At 41.1% G+C, this 21,318-nt stretch overlaps 1 protein-coding gene across 1 annotated transcript in view; it reads right to left on the reverse strand.

Annotated features, from left to right (window-relative positions):
• Positions 1-12,296: 12,296 nt before the first annotated feature.
• Positions 12,297-21,318, reverse strand: part of Frmd4a (FERM domain containing 4A) — a 262,810-nt gene continuing 253,788 nt past the window's right edge. Inside the window, exon 23 of the mRNA XM_077802674.1 lies at positions 12,297-15,530. Within this exon, the coding sequence (XP_077658800.1) occupies positions 15,428-15,530 (103 nt within the window). The 3' untranslated portion in view covers positions 12,297-15,427. The remainder of the gene's footprint in view (positions 15,531-21,318) is intronic.

Below are 21,318 nucleotides of genomic sequence, written 5' to 3' on the forward strand. Positions count from 1 at the left end.
TGTAGGAAGGAAAGAAAGGCCCTGAGAGACCAGAGTGAAGCAAGCAGTTGTCACTAATAACAGAATTTCTTGTTGTGGGCCCTGAATGCTCAGGGAGAACCTGGAGGACTGGGAAATAGGATTGATAGTAGTATGACTCCTTGTTGTTAAGCTCATCCTTCTGTTGATTTCCTGATATACTCCAGTACCTTAAGCACTCTGGGTTTTGATCTCAGTAACTTAGAAATGCAATTGTCTTTTTTGTTGTTTTGGAGACAAAGGAAACGGCTTGGAAAAGATTAAAAAAGTGTTTCAGGGTCTTTGGAAGTTTTGAATTTGGAGATTCATGTCACTGGCTCTTTTCCGGCCACACAGTACTCCCATTAGTGCTCCTTACCAAGAAGAGTAGTAGTGCTAAGTGGGGCTGTTTGAATGAAGGAGTTGAGTTTTAAGTTTCTTTTGTCTGAATATCTCCAGGAGCACAACTGGAGATATGCCTCCTCCCTGCCCCAGTATACTCCCATGAAGTCCAGAAAGCATAACTTTATCCCATAGAAATTTCTGGTATGGTATCATATTGGGAGTCTTGAGCCGAAAAGCACTTTCTCACAGCATATTGATATAAGAGTTTCCAGCTGTCCAGTGAGCCAGAGCCAACACTGGTCCCCAGGGAGTCGCTATGGGAACACTGTTATGGCAACTGGTTTTCATCACAGACTGCAGTTCCATTGCTGAATTATAACCACATGCTAGTACTTTAATGGTTAACAGTAACCTTAAAATCTTTTGAAATTTAAAAATAAGTTCTGGTGATGTGGAATAACTAGGGGATGCACTGTGTCTGGCAGCAGCAGCTGTGGTATGAGCTGGCTCCATTCAAGGTTTTGGAACCATGCCCATTTAAAAAAAAAATGTTTTTTACATCAGCCAAAGTCATTTATTATGAAATCATTGACTATTTATTTATTTTTCCCCATTATAAACCAGAGTAGCTTATACAACATGCTTAAATTAATCCTTGCATTGCTGATACTGGTAACTGTGTATAACTAGGCCACTTCCTTTTGTTTAGTTTCTTACCTATCCTTAAGTACTAACTTTGAATTAATTGTCAGACTTGTCAACTTTTTCTCACAGCATTTGACCTTAACATATAACTTCACCATGGACAGTAGCTCAGAAGTTTTTTGAGTCTTCTGCTGAGCTCAGATTCACTCACCAAGCGTCTTGTGTCATTGTCGAGTCATTCCCACAATCTGCCCTCCTGTCCTTTCTGAACTCCAGTTTTGCAGCCTGCCAAAATCAAATCCCCTTTGCCCTCAAACTATGCTTCCTTTAAGACTTAGGAAACATTATGAGCCATGAATGTTGCAGTGAGCCTGGATTGAACTTTCTGTTCTCCTGTGACACGGGAGTTAGAGTTGTAGCTCTTGAGATTTTTTTGACCATAACTCACAGCAGTCAATAGTGATGGAGGCGTAGTATCCCATATACACGTACATACGTAACTGAAACAAAAGCACTTTCCACCATGTGTGAGGCATTCTTGTACTTTTTTATTCTTGTACTTTTCTATTTGCTGTTTGTAAACCTCTAAATCAGTTTACAACCTTTTAATGCATCATGACCAGCAGTTAAAAAACCACTGATTAGGGCTGGGGATATGGCTCAAGCGGTAGCGCGCTCGCCTGGCATGCATGGGGCCCGGATTTGATCCTCAGCACCACATACAAAACAAAGATGTTGTGTCTGCCAAAAACTAAAAAATAAATATTAAAATTCTCTCTCTCTCTCTCTCTCTCTCTCTCTCTCTCTCTCTCTCTCTCTCTCTCTCTGTCTTAAAAAAAAACACTGATTAAGAGGAAGTATCAGCAAAGTTAAGGAAGGAAATTACTTGTTAGATTAATACAGGTAAAAATAAAAGGGATTCTTTTTTAAAAATAAAAAGGACTCTTTTTTAACTCTTCGGTACGGAAATAACACTTGGCTCTTAAGGCTAGTGTGAAATTTAGCAGATGATAAAACCTTGAGTACTCCAAATACTAAGAACTTCTGAAGCAGTAATTTTTAAGTCTAAATTGAGAAGACTTGTCCATAGAATAACAAAGGCAGCTAATAAGCCATCTGTGGGGGATAGACAGCATAGTTGAGCTGTTGGGTAAAGCAGGATTAAACAAAATATAAATAAAGTGGAGGCCAGTTAAAGTGTAAGAGGACTGAGGTGGAGATAGATACAAAGAATCTAGCATGATGCCTTTTGAGAGGAAAGTGGTTTGTTCATCCCTTTAAAAATTATTTCCCAAGCTGAGCATGGTGGCACTGGAATCCCAGTGGCTCAGGAGGCTTGAGAATCCCATGTTTAAAGCCAGCCTCAGCAATTTAGTTAAACTGTTTCAAAATAAAACATAAAAACGGCTGGGGATGTGGCTCAGTGGGTAAGCCTCCCCGGCTCAATCCTTGATCCTAGATAGATAGATAGATAGATAGATAGATAGATAGATAGATAGATAAAAATAATCCCGAGACCTAGTTAGCACTAGATTACATTTCTTTTTTTAAATTAACTTTTTAATTTATATATGACAATGGAATGCATTACAATTCATATTATACATTTAAAGTACAAATTTTTCATCTTATACAAAGCATATTTACATCAATTTGTGTCTTCATACATGTACTTTGGATATGAGGTCTATCACATTCCACCATCATTTCTAACCCCATGCCACCTCCCTTTTTCTCCCACCCCTCTGTCCTATCTAGAGTTTGTCTATTCCTCCTACACTCCCCTTACCTACCCCACTATGAATCAGCCTCCTTATATCAGAGAAAACATTCGGCATTTGTTTTTTGGGGGAATTAGCTAACTTCACCTAGCATTATCTTCTCCAACTCCATCCATTTACCTGTCTGCCATGATTTTATTCTCTTTAATTACTGGATAATATTCCATTGTGTATATATGCCACATTTTTTTAATCCATTCATCTACTGAAGGGCATCTAGGTTGGTTCCACAGTTTAGCTATTGTGAATTGTACTGCTATAAACATTGATGTGGCTGTACCCCTGTAGTATGCTGTTTTTAAGTCCTTTTGGGTATAGACTGAGGAGAGGGATAACTAGTCAAATGTGGTTCCATTCCAAGTTTTCCAAGGAATCTCCATACTGCTTTCCATATTGGCTGCACCGATTTGCAGTCCCACCAGCAGAGTATGAGTGTACCTTTTCCCCCACATCCTCACCAACACTTATTGTTGTTTGTATGCATAATAGCTGCCATTCTGACTGGAGTGAGATGAAATCTTAGAGTAATTTTGATTAGCAATTCTCTAATTACTAGTGATGATGAACATTTTTTCATATATTTTTTGATTGTATATTGTCTTCTGAGAAGTGTCTGTTCAGGTCCTAGGCCCATTTATTGATTGGGTTTTTTTTTTGTGTGTGTGTCTAGCTTTTTGAGTTCTTTATATACCCTAGAGATTAGTGCTGTCTGATGTGTGAGGGGTAAAAATTTGCTCTCAAGATGTAGACTCTCTATTCACCTCACAGATTGTTTCTTTTGCTGAGAAGAAACTTTTTAGTTTGAATCCATTCCATTTATTGATCCTTGATTTTAATTCTTGTGCTATAGGAGTCTTATTAAGGAAGTTGGGGTCTAATCGCACATGATGGAGATTAGGGCCTACTTTTTCTTCTATTAGACGCAGGGTCTAATAAATAAATAAATAAGTAAAAATAATCCCAAGACCTAGGTAGCACTAGGTTACATTTCTTAATATAAATTTTTAATTCAAGTATAACATGTAAGAGTACCAAAGTAAACTCTCAAAACTAACCAGTACCCAAATGAGAAAAGATGTTATCAAATCCCCAGAAATCTCTTCTGCCCCTTTCTAATCAATCAGCCATGGACTTGGTTTCTAACATCATAATTTAAAAATCTTTATTGCTACATAATTCACATGCCATAATTTTTACCCACTTAAAGCATTCAGTGGCTTTTTGGTAATATTCACAGAGTTGTAGTACTATGGTCACAATCTTAAGTTTAGAACATTTTTGTCACAAATAAATCTAATTCCTATTAGTAGCCACTCACTGGGTAAGTTAGTTTTGCCTGTTTTAAAAATTTGCATGTTGACTAAAATTCAAACAAATTAATAAATGGGCAAAAGAACTATTAACAGACACCTTTAAAAAGAAGAAATACAAACAACCAACAAATACATGGAAAACATTCAACATTTCTAGCAAGCAAAAAAATGCAAAACCAAACTACATTGAGATTTCATCCTGCTTCAGTCAGAATGACAATTATTGTGAATATGAATAATAGTAAATGCCGGTGAGGGTGTGGGGGAAAAGGTACACTCATACATTGTTGGCGGCTCTGCAAATTGATGGAACTACTTTGGAAAGCAGCATGGAGAGTCCTCAAAAAACTAGGACTGGAACCACCATATAACTCAGCTATCTCACTCCTTGGCATTTATCTTAAAGAGCTAAAATCAGCATACTATAGTGATAAAGGCACATCATTGCTCATAGCAGTGCAGTTCACAATAGCTAGGTTATGGAACCAGCCAAAATGTCCATCAGTGGATGAATAGATAAAGAAAATATATGTATACACAGTAGAGTTTTACTCAGCCATGAAGGAGATTATGACATTAGCTGGTATGTGAGTGGAACCGGAGAACAGTGAAATAAACCAGACCCAGAAAGTCAAGAGTCAAATGTTTTCTCTTTTATGCAGGAAATAGAGCAAAGTAAAGAAGAAAAAAAAAAGGAGGGAGAATCCTATGAAAACAGAAGAGAGATCAGTGGAGTAGAGGAAGAGAATTGAGGGGAGAGAAGGACTAGAAAAGGGAGAAATGGTGGAATGAAAATGACCAAACTATCTTATGTATAAATGTGAATATATTGTGAATATATATCACAGGGAACTCCACTTTCATGTATATCTGTAATGCACTACTTAAAAAAAAAAAAACAAGCAAACAACAACAAAAAACAAACAGAAGACCAGTACAGAAGAGGAAAGGGAATAAAGGGAATGAGCAGGAGGAAGGAAAGGGAACAGGGACTGAATTGGAGCAAATTATATTCCATGCTGGTATAATTATGTCAAAATAAACCCCAATATTATGTATAACTATAATGCACTAATGAAAAAATGAAAAAAAAAGTTTGTTTGTAAATGGAATCAGACTATAAACTTGATTTTTTTGTTTGTTTAATTTCTTTGGTTCAGTTCAGGGTTTCTTGATCTCTATCCTTTTGTATATAGTTGTGGTTTTCATACTCATTGTGATAGCTCACAATTTATCTGTTCTGTTGATGGACATGTGAGTTGTTTCCTTTTTTGCATGAACATTTGTACACTTTTTTTAACAAATATAAGTATTTATAGATAATATACTAAGGTATGAAACTTTTGAGGTATACAGTAGAATATATTCAGCTATAGAAGACATTGTTAAAGAGTTTTCTAAAGGTCTTACATCAATTTACACTCCCATCAGCAGGATTTGAGAATTTGTTATTCTCCCATCTGGCCATACTTGATACATCTGTCATTTCCATCTTAGCCCTTCTGGTGGGTTATAATGGTATCACATTGAGGATTTAATTTGCATTTTCTTGATTATTAATAAAGTTGAGTAACTTTTTCATGTTTAATGATTGTATAAAAGCTTTTGTGAAGTTCCTATTTTCAAATCAGGTGAATTTTGTCACCGTTTGCTAAATTTTAGTTTTATAAGATGATTATTTCATTGAAGATTGACTGTTTTTGTTTTTCTTTTGGTGTTCAGATTATATGCCATATAGGTATGGTGTAGACATCACTAGTTGCCATATTTTCATTCTCTTTAATAACAGAACCTTAGTTTATTCAAAGAGTAAGAGACTTAGCGGACACACACATTCCATTCTTCCCCTGCAGTTTTGATGCAGTACTTGGCAGCCATCCTGAGAGAGATGTGGTAAAAATGGCAGAGCTGAAGATAAAGCCTTTTTCTTTGATGGCATCATGGAATCAATGTATAAAACTTGTATTAGGATTCTCCAGAAATCAGAACCAGTAGGAGATATATACATAGAATATGCATATGTGTGTATGAAAAAGAGAGAAGGAATTGGCTCATGCAATCATGGAGGTTGAGAAGTCCAGTTATCTGCCATCTGCATTCTAGAGACTGATAATTCCAGCCTGGATCCAGTGTTATGAAGACCAAGGGCCAAGAGAGCCAATGGTATAAGTTCCTAAATCCAAAGACTTGAAGACCAAGAGAGCTGATGGCTTAAGTTCTAGCCCAAAGGCAGGAGAGGACTGATATCGTAGCTCAAGCATAACCCCACTTTTTGTGTTATTTAGGCCTCCAGCACACTAGATGATACCCATCCACACTACCAATCTAAATCTAAATCTCACCTTCATGGATACACACAGAATAATGTTTAACCAAATATCTGGACACCCCAAGTCCTAGTCAAATTGACACATAAAATGAACCATCACAATTGCCGCAGTCTGGCTGGGCACAAAATCACGAGCCACTCAAGCAGGAACAAACTTTATTTTTGAAACTGCCGCCAATGCCCCTTATGCTCCCGGGGAAAAAGCTGCCGACCGACACATGCAGCAGCGTTCTCCCAGACCCCAACAGGAAGTCCCTCCTCCGGAATTCCCTCCTACTGCACTTCCCCAACCAATGGGAACTCTCCAGGAGTCCCTTAGCAGGCCGAGGTGGACAGCAGGGGTCTAATATCCATAAGAATGCATATCTTAACATAATCATATCATCTCCATGGCTTGCTGGCTTCACCTATCAACCAAATATGCCATGCATCATAGTACTTGGCTATGGCTCTTAGCACACAATTGCTTTCTGAGCCTCATGAACAATATTGGATAAACTACAGATGAGTTTCCATTTTATTTGTTTAATTCAGTCCCTAAAGCTATATACACATATAAATTCAAATGTCTTAGCCTTCAGACTCAATGAGACTTTTGTCAAATGTGTTATGTTCTGAGGTCATATCTATCTAAAATTGGAAAAAATCCAACTGTGCCTCAGCCTCCTCAGATATAACTAAGCATTCACTTGAGTTGGTTCTGTGGATATTGGTACAACATGATTTTAGTTACAGAAAAGCCACAAATGAAACATAATAAAGGCAGTTCAAAGACAACCAGGTATGGAGCACATGCCAAAGGAGTTCTGGCCTGTTATCAAGATTCTTAGTCGCTCATGTTTTTGGACAGAAGCACCTAGCTCTTGTGTACTTTTCAAATCTCCATTAGAGCTCAGTGGTTCTCCCGCTTGCCTATCAAATCTCTTTTTGCCGGGTTTTGTTCGAAACTAAAACACTCAGGGGTTACTCCAGGGGAACTGGGCTGCGGGAAATAACCACACAAGAGGCAGAAATACCTTTTTCTTTGGAGTTGCTGTGACAGCTTCTCTGACCTTAAGGGTCCGCAGAAAGAGAGAGAGAGAACGCATACACGTGCTGACCCCTTTTATTGAGGAGAAGCCATTCAAACGAGGCAAGGGGTCAGGTTTCAGAGGCCTGAGTCTATCTTCATGATGTCTGCTGTCAACAGGTTGACATCTAGGTAGGCCGCACCCAAGGGTAAGATAAGAGGACACACAGAGGGTGTTTCCATGGAACATTCTATCCCAAACAGGGCAAGGGGTAATATTATAAAGGAACAGGTGAGCATAGCTTCACCCATGGGGCTGTAGGAAGACACCCCCATGCACAAAGATACCATCACTTGAACCCAAGAAGGGCGGGGCAGTCTAGCTTATGGCTGCTGCCTAAAGCCTCAATCACCCAGCCCGGGAGTGACTCAGTTACATGTAAGGTTGGTCTCCCACAGAAAATGACTTTCTTAGTCTAAGAGGAATACACTGTCTTCTGAGTATCTGTTGGGGATGTGAAAGGTATTTAAAGAAATGCATGTTTCTGATTTCTCATTTTGGGAAAGTCAATTTGATATGCTTTGACTTGTTCTTACTACAGTTCCTTGGAAGAAACTAAAGTTACACTTAACATGGGCCCAAAAATACATGTATTTTTTGTCCTTTATACAATTTATTTAATTGAAAATTAGCGTAGATTTTAGAGGTCTCTGTGAAATTCTAGAGCCTTCTTGCTTACCTTTGATTAGGAACTTTACATTCGACCAGTTGTATCTTGTGAGGGGAGGGCCAGATCTGGTCATGTGCTGATTGTGAAGCTGCTGTCTCAGCTCCAAACACACTCTTATACTCTGCTTTGTCAGGAGACTGCAAACCACTTCTCTCCTTTGCTGGCTGCAATAGGAGTGAAAAAGACTGGAACCAGGAGGAGAGGAGAAGGAATCTGCTCCTTCCTGTTTGCTCCCTATTCCTAAGGATGGCACCACAGATAGCAGTGACAGTTCATTCCTGAAAGAACAGTGGCTTCCAATGTGCAGCTTCATTGTGTCACTCAAGAGATCATAGCACCTGCTGGGGTGCCCCTCCTCAGGTTTGCATCTCAGCTGTGCAGATGCTTGCAAAGCTTCTGAGGCACCTGCTGAGTGGTGTCCACTCCTGAGAGGTTTGACCGCAGTGCCTTGAGGTGCCTTCTTGAAGCTTCTAAATTGGAATAATCTTTTACTCTTGTCTTTATTTCCAGTGCTCACATTTTGTCTTCTCACCTCTTCACTGTGTGGTTAACATTCATATTCGATTATCTCTGTTAAAATAATTGGTTTGGTCTTGGTGTCCTGATATAATCAGATTTTTAGCTCCCGAAAATGGTGCCTAAGATCCAGGTTCCCTTCCAAGCCATCTCAGGCTTAGATGGATTTTCCACTAGCATTCATCAACACACTGCGTGGCCCTTTTCCCTAAATTATGTGGCCCCACCTCTTTGGGGATAACTGGAAGATTATGGGAAACTTAGGTTCTACCTACTCTCTGGTTATAAAGTCCTACCCTTGCTCCCTCTTATCCCCCCTACTGCTTTTCCTCAGGCTCCTTGAGCCATTTTGTCCATTCATTCCTTTTGCTTCCTTTGTCAGTACCTTCTTAGATTCTCTTTTCTCTCCAGTTGGCCTGCATTCCTTTATTACCATTTTAGTCTTACTAGCACTTTCTACTCATGTCCACTTCTTTCAGACATACCTCACAATACAACTCAAGCAGAGATCATCCCAAAGTCCCTCTCCTCTTGTACCCTGGCTTGTAAGCACCACTAGAGGAACCCCATAACCAAGTGTCCAGTGTCAACTGGCCTCTCTCTGATGGCTCTTCCAGTGCTTCATGACTCTGCTCTATCCTGACCCAACCCAACTACCTCTTTCCCATCTCACTTTGATGTGGCTTCCCCTACTTTTTCTCACTCCAGGTTGAATATGGAGGCAATCTCAAGCGCTAGTTCTACCTCAAACTCACCACCATCTTTTCTTGCCTGACTTGGAGGAAAAGTTGTTCCTCCTTCTGTCATAGGCTAAATATCTCACTGTTCCTGCTTTCTTATCACTTCCTTATATACCTACTTTTTATTTTCTCCCTCCTTTTGCCCCCCGTGTAATATAAGTCTCCCAAGGGCAAGGAACACACATCTCTTTTGTTTGCTGCAGTGTAAGGTGTGGAGGAAAGAACACTCATGGTTGATTCCAAGCTCTTTGGCCTGAGCACTGGAAAGTTGGTGTGTGAGTCAGCATTTTGTCAGTGTGACTAAAACACCCAACAAGAAAAACTTAGGGGAGGAAAAGTTTATTTTGGCTCACAGTTTCAGAGGTTTATTCCATGATCAGCCAACTCCCAAAATGAGGTGGCACATCATTGGAAGGGTATGGCAGAGGGAAGCTTCTCACCTCATGGTGGCCAGGAAGCAGAGAGAGGGTAGAGGGAAGGAGTTATAGGGAAGATGAACCTTCCAGGGCACACCGACAGTTACCCACCTACTCTAGCCACCCCCCACCTGCCTACAGTTACCATCCAGTTAGTTAAGGCAGGGTGGGCTGATTAGGTTATAGCTGTTGCAATCCCATCATTTTACTTCTGAACATTTGTGCATCAACACAGGAGTTATTTGGAGGGATACCTCATATCCAAACCACATCAGTTGGAGTTGCCCATCACTGAGCTGAGGAGGAGTTTGGCAGAAAAGGCCAGGAGTTCAGTGCAGACATGTTGGCATGATAGACATCCATGTGGAAATGCTGAGTAGGGAGAAAGATGTGCAAGACTGAGAGAAGGGAGATCCAGTGGAGGTATCATCACCTTATAGATGGCATAGAAAACCTTGAGACTAGATGGAAGTGAGCTACAAAAGAGTAATTGTCAATAATGAAGAGTCCAAGGACAGAGCCCTGGGACACTCCAAGGTCAGGGAAGTGAAGAAAAACTCAAGGAGGTTGAAAAGGAGACCTGACTGTGCTAGGAGGAGAACCTAGTGTCCTGGAGTCCAAGTTTCAATGAAGCAAGGGACATTTAACTTCAACTAATGCTGCTGGTAGTTCACATAAAATGACAACAAATAATTACTGTTGAATTTGGCATTTCAGGAATTGACCTTAACATGAGTGAGTTTGGTGGAGTGGAGGGAATAAAAGCATGGTTGGAGAGAAAATGAGTGGATGAAGAAATAAAAGGAATCTACTAGTTTATGGGGATACAGTCTTAGGAAGAGAAAAATGGGTTTCTGCTAGAAACCAAACTCCGTGCAGTCTTCAACCTCTGGGTCCCATCAGTTGCCCTCTGCATTGTTTATTCTGGTGCATCACAGTTCAGGCCCTTCAGCTCTTGCTTGACTAAGTGGTGACTGCTGCGATTGTGGCTTTGCGCAAGGCAGAGAGGTCATCCTTCTTCAGGCTCTCTACCCGTCCCCACCCTCCCTGACCTGACCTGTGAAAGCCCCTGTCTGCACACTCGAGATCTGTTATCTTGAGAATCATTCTGCCTTCTCCTGTCTGTTTGATAACCGTGGCCTTTCCCTTTACATGATAACTGGGTGCCTGTTTCTCTCATCCAGGAGCAGTAAGCTTGAGGACCAGGACTACACTGAATGCACACAGCAGGGGCTCTGACAGAGGCACCAGCCTACTTGCTAGCCCTCCACAGTGGCTCCTCATACTCCTCTTAGAATTTTATACAAGAGCTTTCTTGAGCTGATATTCCAAGCCAAAGTCAGGAGCTGGCTATTTTTAACCCTTTCTAGTTATTAGTATTCTCTAATAATCCACATAGTAACTGTTTGAAATTACCTTGTTGGCACTATGTAAGGTGACAAAGGAGAAAGGGGGAGAGAGGGAGTGACAAGGAGAAAAGGAGAGAGGGCAAGGCTTGTGGAAAGGTAGGAAGGAATGGGAAAATGGCAGCAGTCTTGTCTTTCTGTGTGCTGGCTACTTCCATGTGGCTTGTCAGAGCTGAAGGAGTCCAGATTTACTTGCTGAGCTGTGACACATTTACATCAAAAGACAGCCATAATTCCCTTCTGGGTGTGGACTCTTGCAATATACTGTTTACTTCCTGAGGAAGGAGGTGTCAGACTCTTCCTTGGACAGCTATAAGACCTTGGGAAGAAGAAAATGCTCTTCCACTCACTTCCAGACAGATCCAGAGTCTCAATAGATTGTTTTCTTTTAGGCAGGGGTCAGCTGCACTAGTGACCAGTAGTCTAGCTTTCCATCCAGGGTGTTCCTAGAGTCCATACTCCCTGTTTTCCTATTAGTGAAGAGATGCCTGTAGGTTTAGGGCCAGGGATGCCGTTGCAGCAAAGTCTTTATTGAAGTCAGCCTGAAACCATTCTCCATAGGTTGGGGCTTTTTGTCCCTGGGGGCCAGATGGGCCCATTGCATCCTGCTCCAAACTGGGGCAACAGGGAGACAGACTAAAAATGATCCCCCAAAGGCTCCCCATCCAAGTTTGTTGTGCCATGGACTACGCTGGGGGTGGGGGTGGGGGACAGTACACATGGCAGTGTTCATTTCACACAGGGAGCTCTTTGTGGTAAACAGTAATACAAATATTGAAATAGTGTCCTGACAGAGTGATCACTAATCTCAAATCCTATTTGGAGTAGAAGGAACACATGATTTACTACATTACCTTGTATAATTTATAGGAGGAAATGAGTAAGAGGAAATTCACCTCTTCTAAACCAATAAGCTGGTCTTTATCATTCAGTAAGCCAACAAGAATACCTCACATAGACTGAGGGCCACAGGCACCTGCATTCCACGCTTCTGGATCATGATTAAGCATGTCTCACTTAGAAACAAAATCTCCAAGAGACAACTGGGGTCTTTTCATTTTGAAAATGCTTTAATAAGTGTTGACAACACTGGTTTGCAAAATGTAAAGGTACTATACAAATTCTTAATACAAAAAGAATAAATTAAAAGCAGATTTCTCTTTAATTCTGCAACTTTGTCTACAACATACATCTTTTTCATTGATTACAGTTGAACAGAATCCAGTAAAATCATTTTACATGCTCTACAGTCAGTTTCAGGAGCAACCTAATCTTTCCCCCCATTATTAAACTAGAGTCCATTTTACACAACTTGTAATAAACTATTGACATTAATGTATATGTAAAACTTTACACCTAGTTAACTAAGCAGTAATTGGTCGTCTGATAGCACCTGGATGAGGTTTGCTATATTTAGAACTAAACTAATACTGAATGAAAACAAATTAGAATTTTAACAGTTTCAACACTCACCTGCATATAAAAAAAATTAAAACAAAACAAAACAAAAAAACAACCTGGCTCACAACGTAGTCTGGTTTATGTGTCTTCACCAGTCTTCTGGCTGAAACAGGCAATTTCTTACATGTATCCAAAAAATCCAATAGGGGCTTTTATCAGACCAGGGACTTTGTATTTCATCATATTTTGTTTTAAAGAAATAGGGATATGTAAAGAGTTTCCAAGTGCTTGCATATAATCACTACAGCGTTTCCCACCACACTGACCATTATCATGTCAGTCTCAAAGGACTAACAGTTATGTACATTTTGTATCAACTGAACACAGCTAAACAGTAAAACCTGTTTTACTTAATCTGTCTTTACTACCAGACTCTCAGGATGTTTGCTAGAACTGTAATTCTGTTCCCACTCCATTCCTCTTTGCCCCCCCCCCAAATCTAAATGTAACCCAAGATTTTTGGAAGAAAGCTTGATCCAATTTACTTCAGACCTGATTTCAAACCACCATCCAAGTTATATCACCTGTAACCTTGCTACCTTGTCCCCTTTTCCATTTCCCTTTTGATTTTTCCTGTTGCACAGAATTCAGTCTGATTATTCATCTATCTTGTGGGAAAAATAAAAAAATGACCCAATGAATGCTTTCAAATAGGGAAGGTGGGGGGGGGACTTAAAAAAAACATGCTGTCTGTAGCTCTAACTGTCAAAACAAAAACAATTGAAATACCTCCTTCCCACCCAGTCAAGCCCCAGATTCATTCAGTAACTTCCTAACCAGTTTCTATTTATCCTGCAGTTTTATCCCTAAGTGTTCTGAAAATAGCAATCCCTTCTGCAAACTGGTATCACCAACCTAGCCATGCACAGTGGGCTCTGGGGCCCTGAATCGTGCACAAAGAAATGGAAGAGGCTGTGGCCTGATGCTCCCACTTGACTTCCAGTTCTCCCCAGTGGCAGAGGGAGCAGTTCATTTTGGTGTCCATTCTTACCCTCCCTGGTCTGGTAGAGTCTATTGTTATTCTTGGATTACATATACATGAAAGACGAAGATTTTTTTTTTTCTTTTGACACTACAGCTAACTTTAGTTCTGCTTTCCCAAAAAACCACCCCCACCCTGGCTCCTGTCCCTGGCTGTCAAATGCCTTTCCAATAGGAAATCGTTACAAAGAAGAACACGCCACCCCCACCCCACCCCACTTGGCGCCAACAAGCACAGCATACCACCTCTGTGACCTTTTTGTGCCATCTTGAGTAACCCAACTAAGATTGTGCACTTGTTAGTTATTATAAAAGTATTTTTTTTGAGGCCTTTGAAGATTGATGGCTTTCTGGTTGTGTATTAAGCATAGCTCAAAACACATGTAAACGGGCAGCTCCCATCTGTTATTTTTCTTCCTCTTTTGGTATCTGCAGACAAAGGTGGTGCTTCACGGTAACTGATTCTGCAGTAGGTTACAGGTCCTTTGGGAGCTGATTTCTTTTTTTCAACCCTGCTCTGCCTGCTGGCTAGTAGACACTGTGGAAAATCTTTCTACCTAAGGGCATAGTTGGGTTCTTTGAATAAGTGACACATAGGAGAAGTCGAATCTGAGCTGTTTGTCACACAAGTGCTAACATAAAATGAGCCTCAACAGTTAAACACTTGAATGGACTGCAATGTGCTTTTCCCTTGGTTTCCCATAAAAAAAGAAAAGAAAAAATGAAACACCTTGTGCAAAAAAATAGGTTACACTTTTACTGGTCGTTTTAATGAGAGAGAACCACTTTTGGCAATTATCACCTTATGTTTACTACAAATCCCCAAAGGAAAGCAGCTTTGGGTCTCGGGCTTCGGCTGAGCCCCCTTCACAGACCAGGCTAATTGTACACTCTGCTCCTCCCCGAGGGTCTGTTTTCCTTCATGTCCAGACTGATGGAGATTCTGAGTCAGGGAGGCCAGCCAAAACTCCCTGATCTTCACCCTGCCATTGGGTTAGGGTTCCAGGCTCTCACGGAGGAAGAAGTGGACTGTCAAGGGTGATGGATCAGAGGACATGATTTACAAATGGTTGACTTACACTGTGGTGTGCAGAAGCAGTTTAGATTCTAAAAGAAATTTCATTGCAGAAAGAATGTCTTCCGCTTGGCCCCTCTTATTTCTGTTTGCATGTAATTATTTTATTTGTTTCTCTTTGGCAGCGTAGAACTGATTGTGATCCTCTGGTGCATCTCGGGGTGTTAACCTTCCTCACTTCTTCTCCCCGCAGACACTCCCTCCCCCAAGCTCTATTAGGAATATTTCAGGTGTCAACTGAATATCCCCACGAGGTACCCTCTCCTTGAAGTGCTTGGTTGGCCTACAGGCGGCAGGCTGGACGCAGCTTCATAGTCCTTCTGTGGGTAAATCTTCCTGTTCTCTGCCAATGCTACTTGTCCGCAGGAATTTCATGCCAGCCGGCTTCCCTGACAGTTCCTGGCCTGGGGGCTGTCAAGGCGGGGGAAGCCACCAAGGTGCCATTGAGGATTGCTAATTAGCTCTCTGTGGGCAAGAGAGCCAGGGGACACACAGTGGGACCGGAACCTTCCAGAATGTCTCCTCAGTCAGGTTTTGAGGGTGAAGGGGTTGCGGAGACAGGAGAAAAAAAGTGCTGAGGACCGAAGCTGGTGCAGGTGACAGTGCGTCTGGGTAAGGCAAATGAGAGGCAGTGAGGTGACTCAGAATGGCGTCGAGGCGGTCAGATCAGGCCAGGGCTGTCTCACACGAGGGTCCCGGGCTTGGCTTTTTCCTGCCCATACCACTGGACGTCAGCTAGTTCTGGGTAGGGGGAGGAATCCAGGAAGCAGCTGTCATTGCAGCCCCTGTGGGGTCCAAGAAGGGATATGAGATGGTTAGAGAGGAGTGGCACCCGGGCCTGCATCAGGGTATGTGTCCACTGATGGAGGCCCTCGACTGATTGTCAGTCTTCCCTGTTTAGAAGAAGTGAGGCCTGATACACTCAACAGAGCTGAGTATATAGAAAGCACTTAGACCAAAAGGGTCCAAGTGACCTCCTGACACTCGACATCTAAGAAAGAGGAAAATGCAAGCTAACAAATACTTAACATGGTAGTTTCCAAGCCTGACTGCACCCTGGAATCACCAGGGACCCCAAAGTACTCCTGCCTGACCCCACCCGGAGCTGCTAGAATTGGTCTGGTTGTGAGTGAGTGATGGGGGCTTTAGAGGCTCCCCCAGGTGATTCTCCGGTGCAGCCAAGGCCCAGAACCCCTTGGGCCATATTCCTCAAGATGACTCTTCCTGCATGATAGTCACGGGGTTATCTTCCATTGGGCTTGGGGTGGAGGTGGGGGTGGGGTAACCAGATTTCACTGGGAGAGTTTTATACTGACCTGGAAGGTCAATGGAAATGCCAGGTTTCCCTGTAGTGAGATTAAGGTGATACTCTAAATTGAGTTTTAAATGTCTTTTAAAAATCAGTGCTGTTTATTATGAATATCATCTATTTTTTTGTGATTATTAAAAAAGTACTCACTTATATAGTAGAAGCTGGGCATGTAGCTCAGAGGTAGAGAGCATACTTAGCATCCCTGGGTTTGATTCCCCAGCACCAAAGATAAACAAAATATATAGGAAAGTATATAGAAGAAATAAAAGGTTTCCAAAAAAGTTTGTCAGGTAGGCATTACTATTTAAGTTGGGTAGAAATGATTCTTAACTGTTAAGAAGAGATCACACAGATATGTTTGACACCCATGGACATTTCTAGGGATCATTATTAGGGAAAAGCCCCTCTCCAGATCTCCTAAACTAGCTTTTCAATTCCTCTCCTTTGGCTCATTTTCCCATGCTCAGTTCTAGGGGTATAGTGTGGATGGGTGACAGGAAGAGACCTCAACCTGATGTAGTTCAAAGGAAAGTGAATTTAAAAAGTATCTTCTTTTTTTTTTTTTTTTTTTTTTTTAGGTGGTGGTGGTAGTGCTGGGAAGTGAACTCAGGCCTTGCACATGCTAGGTAAGTGCTCTGTCACTGAGTTGCATCCCCAACCCCTTTTATGTTTTTAGATAGGGTCTTGGCAAGTTGCCAAGGTTGGCTTCAAACTTGAAATCCTCCTGTCTCAGCCTGCCAAGTAGCTGGGATTATAGGCATGTTATTAAGGATATCTTACTAACAAAGTGCCTCATGAATCAGTTTACACTGAGAATAACCAGTCATTCCCATTTTTCTGTTTCAATTCCCAACTTCTCTAGGAACAAATGGAAGAAAGCATTCTATGCATTATAAATTTTTCTCATTTGGTCTTTAAAAAAAGAAAAATGCATAAAAGCTAGAAAAATCCCAAGTCATCCGTGAGCATTCTGGTGCACTTTCACGTGTCTTGTGCTTGGAGCTCTGGAAATACACCAGGTTAATTCTGTTTAACTGTGGGCCCTGCAGGGGACATGTGCTGCTCCTTGGGGGACAATCCATCTCTTATACATGACACCACCACCCCCACTCCTACCAGGGGTGGGCATATGACAGGTCTGCCAGTTAGAGCCCTCCAACTAATTACTGGTTCATAGATGGCCAAGCAGGGATGAGCAGCTTTGAGACTATGAGGATGTCAACTTCCTCCTATGAATGAAAGTAACAGGAGCAGGAAGCAGAGTTATGGAGGGAAAAAGAGCTTGTGAGCCCTGGCTCCATCCCACCTTCATCTTCCTGTACATCAGCCAGCATACACTCTTATTTACTTGTTGCATTGTTGTTTTTTTTTTTTTTCAAATGAACTAATTAATACTGGCACTTACATAGTTTCTTAAACTCTTGACAGAAATTTGTTTCTGATAAAAATGTGATCTTAATCTCTTGAGGACAAAATTTTCCTTAGTGGCTTCATAGGATATAAGGAATCACCTCAACCAGTTTTTTTCAAAGTAGACTTGTGTCATGCTCTAAGGAAATAAAAAGTTCCCTGGAAAAATAAATTTGGGGACTCAGCCTTTTAGAGAACTGCAATGTACGTGGACACATATTAAAAGCTCTGAGAAGTTCTGCATTACTTTGTTTCACCCAGAATTTCCCAAACAGTGTTGCCTATTAACAAAAGTATAAAATGTGTTTGAATCTCTTGTATGTTGGATCCTACATAGTTTCTGGTTGAAACTGTTACAGTTAAAATTTTTTGAGTAGTAACTGTATCACAATACAAAGGACCTTTGTCACAATTTAATCTGCTTCAGAGGAACTAAATGTCCTTTTATATTGATCGTAAGACTCAAGGAAAGACCACTGAGTTCAAAGCAGTAGTATTTGGATAAGGCAACAGGTTGTTACGGGCTCCTTCAGGGGTTTATTCTGTCTGTGAAGACACAGTCTAACTCTTGGATGGACCACATTACTCTCCTGTGGCTTCCAGGAAGGCTCCTACATCATAGCGTCCAGTTCCACGTGGGAGGTCATCAGATGTTCTAAGTTCTGTGGGGTTTGTATCTTTTAAAATTGTAGGATCCTTCTGCTTAGCTAATTAGCTCATTAGAAACCCAATGCATAAAACAGACCAAGCAACATCTGAATGATGGGTGATGGGATGGGAAAAGCTGGGTAGAGCCCACCATTTGATTAGTGGTTTGGTCCCCACATAGCCCCCAAAGTGCCACAATAAGCAAATGACTGGCCTGTCCTATGCCAGCTCTTGAGAAGGGTGGAACTTAATAATATCCCAGAAAAGGTTGACTGTGACTGGTCTGAAATGAACATTTTCTTTTCAGATTAAAATTTATTTACTAAAAGAATAAAAGAGAGAACAAGATAAAATAAAGCTGGAAGAAAAAAAAAATACCATCCATCCCTTAGATATTTTACATAGATTATTTCTTAGTGACTCCCCCATCATTACTGAAATATCTAGTACATGGTTTTAAAAGCTTTACAAATATTGCTTAATGTCTTGGTATCTTTTCCTCATGTAACTGAGAAGAGACTTGGTACTGGGAGCTCAGACAAGCCCATGCTTCTCATTCAGTACCGATTCAGTTTTAAGCGAATAGTCAAGAAATGCCACATGCCAAGAAAGCACAACACAAAACAGACTGTTAGGAAGCGGCTATTTTTCACAAGTAATACAACAGGGAGTCACTAAATAGGTCTCCCTGGTAAATTTAGTGAGTCATTCATGATCCTAGGGGATCTTTCTAATGTCACCCAGGAGAGTAGCCTAGACCTGCACACCCTTGGCCACCAAGGGTCTTGGGAGTGGTGACTCTTGAATCTGTTGATGGCCACCACTGCCCTCTGCCCAAGGGGGCTTTCCACTGCAAAAATGCCCTTTCCCAGTGGTTAAACTCAAGAGACACACAGGGATGCATGTCAAGGCTTCCATTACAAGGAATTCACGAGCCTCCATTACCCACATCTCAACGGAGTCTGTGACTATAACTGCTTGATATAAGGAGGTGTGTGTGTGTGTATGGGGGGGGGTATTGTACAGAATCTTGTGGGAAGGAATTTCACTCAGCAAAATGACTTTTATACATTTTATAGATAGATTTTATAAAAGTACATTTCAACAATGGCTTATCTTCACTCTTACTAAGTGTTGAGCAATGCTTTATCTCCATATCTTTCTAACAAATGAGGAATATGATTAACTTATGGAACCAACTGGCAGTACACACTTGGGCTGCTGAACAGTGCTGCAGGTGATCACAAAGCCAGGGTGAAGAGGCCTTCTAGAGCCGTCCCTGTCTTACTTGGCCTGGGCATGTGCTGAGGCTCAGAATTTTCTTTTCTTTTAAAAATATCATTTCAAGCTGACACATCACATTTCCACAGCAGCCTTCCAGTCCTATTTAATTCCCAAGTTCTCCTGCCATTCCCATCTCTATCACTGTGACAAATGGTTTTGTCCTTCTAGTATTGAAGGAATGTTGCTCTTATGACATCATTCATTCGCTCTTTCAGTTTCTCTCTGGCACCAGAGGAAAAGGTGCCCACCTTCCTCTGAGGAGCAAAGCACCTGCTTTCCTAATCCCTCATCTCTCAACTGTAAAAACTGTTCCACATTTCTCTCTTGACTTTGTTCATGATCTTGTCCTAACCTACTTTTCAGGCAGAAGTTCTTGTTTTCTGCAGCAAAATGAGACTCTCTGTTGTTCCCCAAATAGACCCTCTTGTTTCTGCACCTGGGTTTGTGTCCTTGGGATGGCCTCCCTCTGCTTCCAGGCGGCTAAGCCCCCTCTACCTATTGCAATCTGGGCTCACAGAGCATCTCCATTTGCTCAAAATTGATCCCTCTCCTCTCTGAATCCTTTTAGCATTTTAACTTTTAGAACACTTACTATGTGAGTGTGGCAGTTTCTTATTCCTTATCTCCTAATAGATTTTCAAACTGTGATTTGTAACTTGAATTTCTGGAATTGTAGGATCCTGGAATATGGTCCACATTCATTTTTTTTTTAATTTAATAAACTTAAATTTTTTTGTTCACTTCTGCATGGAGTTCTTATATTTTTAATTATCACTTGAAATGATATTTAATTTCAAAGATGTGCAATTAATTAGAATTTAAGGTCCCCAGGTCTAGGGATAGGTTCAGGTGTCACTGTCTACCTGATGTCCACAGTAGCAGCGCTTCGCAAATTTCAACAGGCATTTGATTTGGTAGTCTAGTGGTGCTCAGAGACCTTTCTAATGAGCTTCCACATAGTGATAATCATGATGCTAATTTCTGGATTACATTTTGAAAAGCAGGATGCTACAGCATCTGATACAGCACTCAGCTGTCACTCAAGAATGCTGGGATGCAATTATGGGTGATGTTTAGGTGCTTCTGGATCAGCTCACTCTGCCCTTGGTGATTTAAACTTAAATCACAGTGACATTGTTCTCCTACACGCTGACTACTAAGGAAGTACAAACCTCTGCAGATCTTTGTATGTACTTAGAGCCTGGGAAGGTCTAAAACATACTGTGGGGATCTTTTCTGGGAAGTAGCATTGGGAATGCCCAACATCTGACATAAAAACAAACATATAAACAAATAGTTCCACATGTAATTAGAAATAAGACATAAAAACAATGGCTTCCACACCACTCAGATGTTTCCTTCTGGGAAAATCTGACATGTGTGAAGACAGCACAGAGGCAGTACATCTGGGATCATGAACTCACGGGCAGTAAGAACAAAACGTCCCCTTACGATACCTCTATTCATCAGTACTTTGGTGAGGTGGAGACTCAGACCCATCCATAATGGGCGAGTTTTCTGTTGCTTCTCTGAACAAAGGAAAGCAGAAGGAGGAAGAGAAGAGAGGTCATGTTAAAGGGAGGAATCGACACGCACATGATTAGTAGCTTATTAATACCTTGGAAAGACCCACTGATTGTACACCCCAGTGTTAGTAAGGAGTCATGCAGAACTTTCAGTCCCCATAATTTTAGTTGTGTTAGGAAGGCAGGCATTGGTACATTTTACCCATGGTCTCATTTTCACATCATTAGTGATATGTTATTGTCCATTATTGATATTGTTCATTAATGATAATTCGGTTCAATCTGGCAAAATGGTTTATTTCAGGACCAAAATATCTTTTTGTTTCCAATTTCCTTGAGTCCTCACTAGCTATATATGGTGAATCAGGCACATTTCAAGACCAACTTACATGA

This window comes from Urocitellus parryii, chromosome 9 (assembly GCF_045843805.1).
Source record: "Urocitellus parryii isolate mUroPar1 chromosome 9, mUroPar1.hap1, whole genome shotgun sequence".
Taxonomy (NCBI): Eukaryota; Metazoa; Chordata; class Mammalia; order Rodentia; family Sciuridae; genus Urocitellus; species Urocitellus parryii.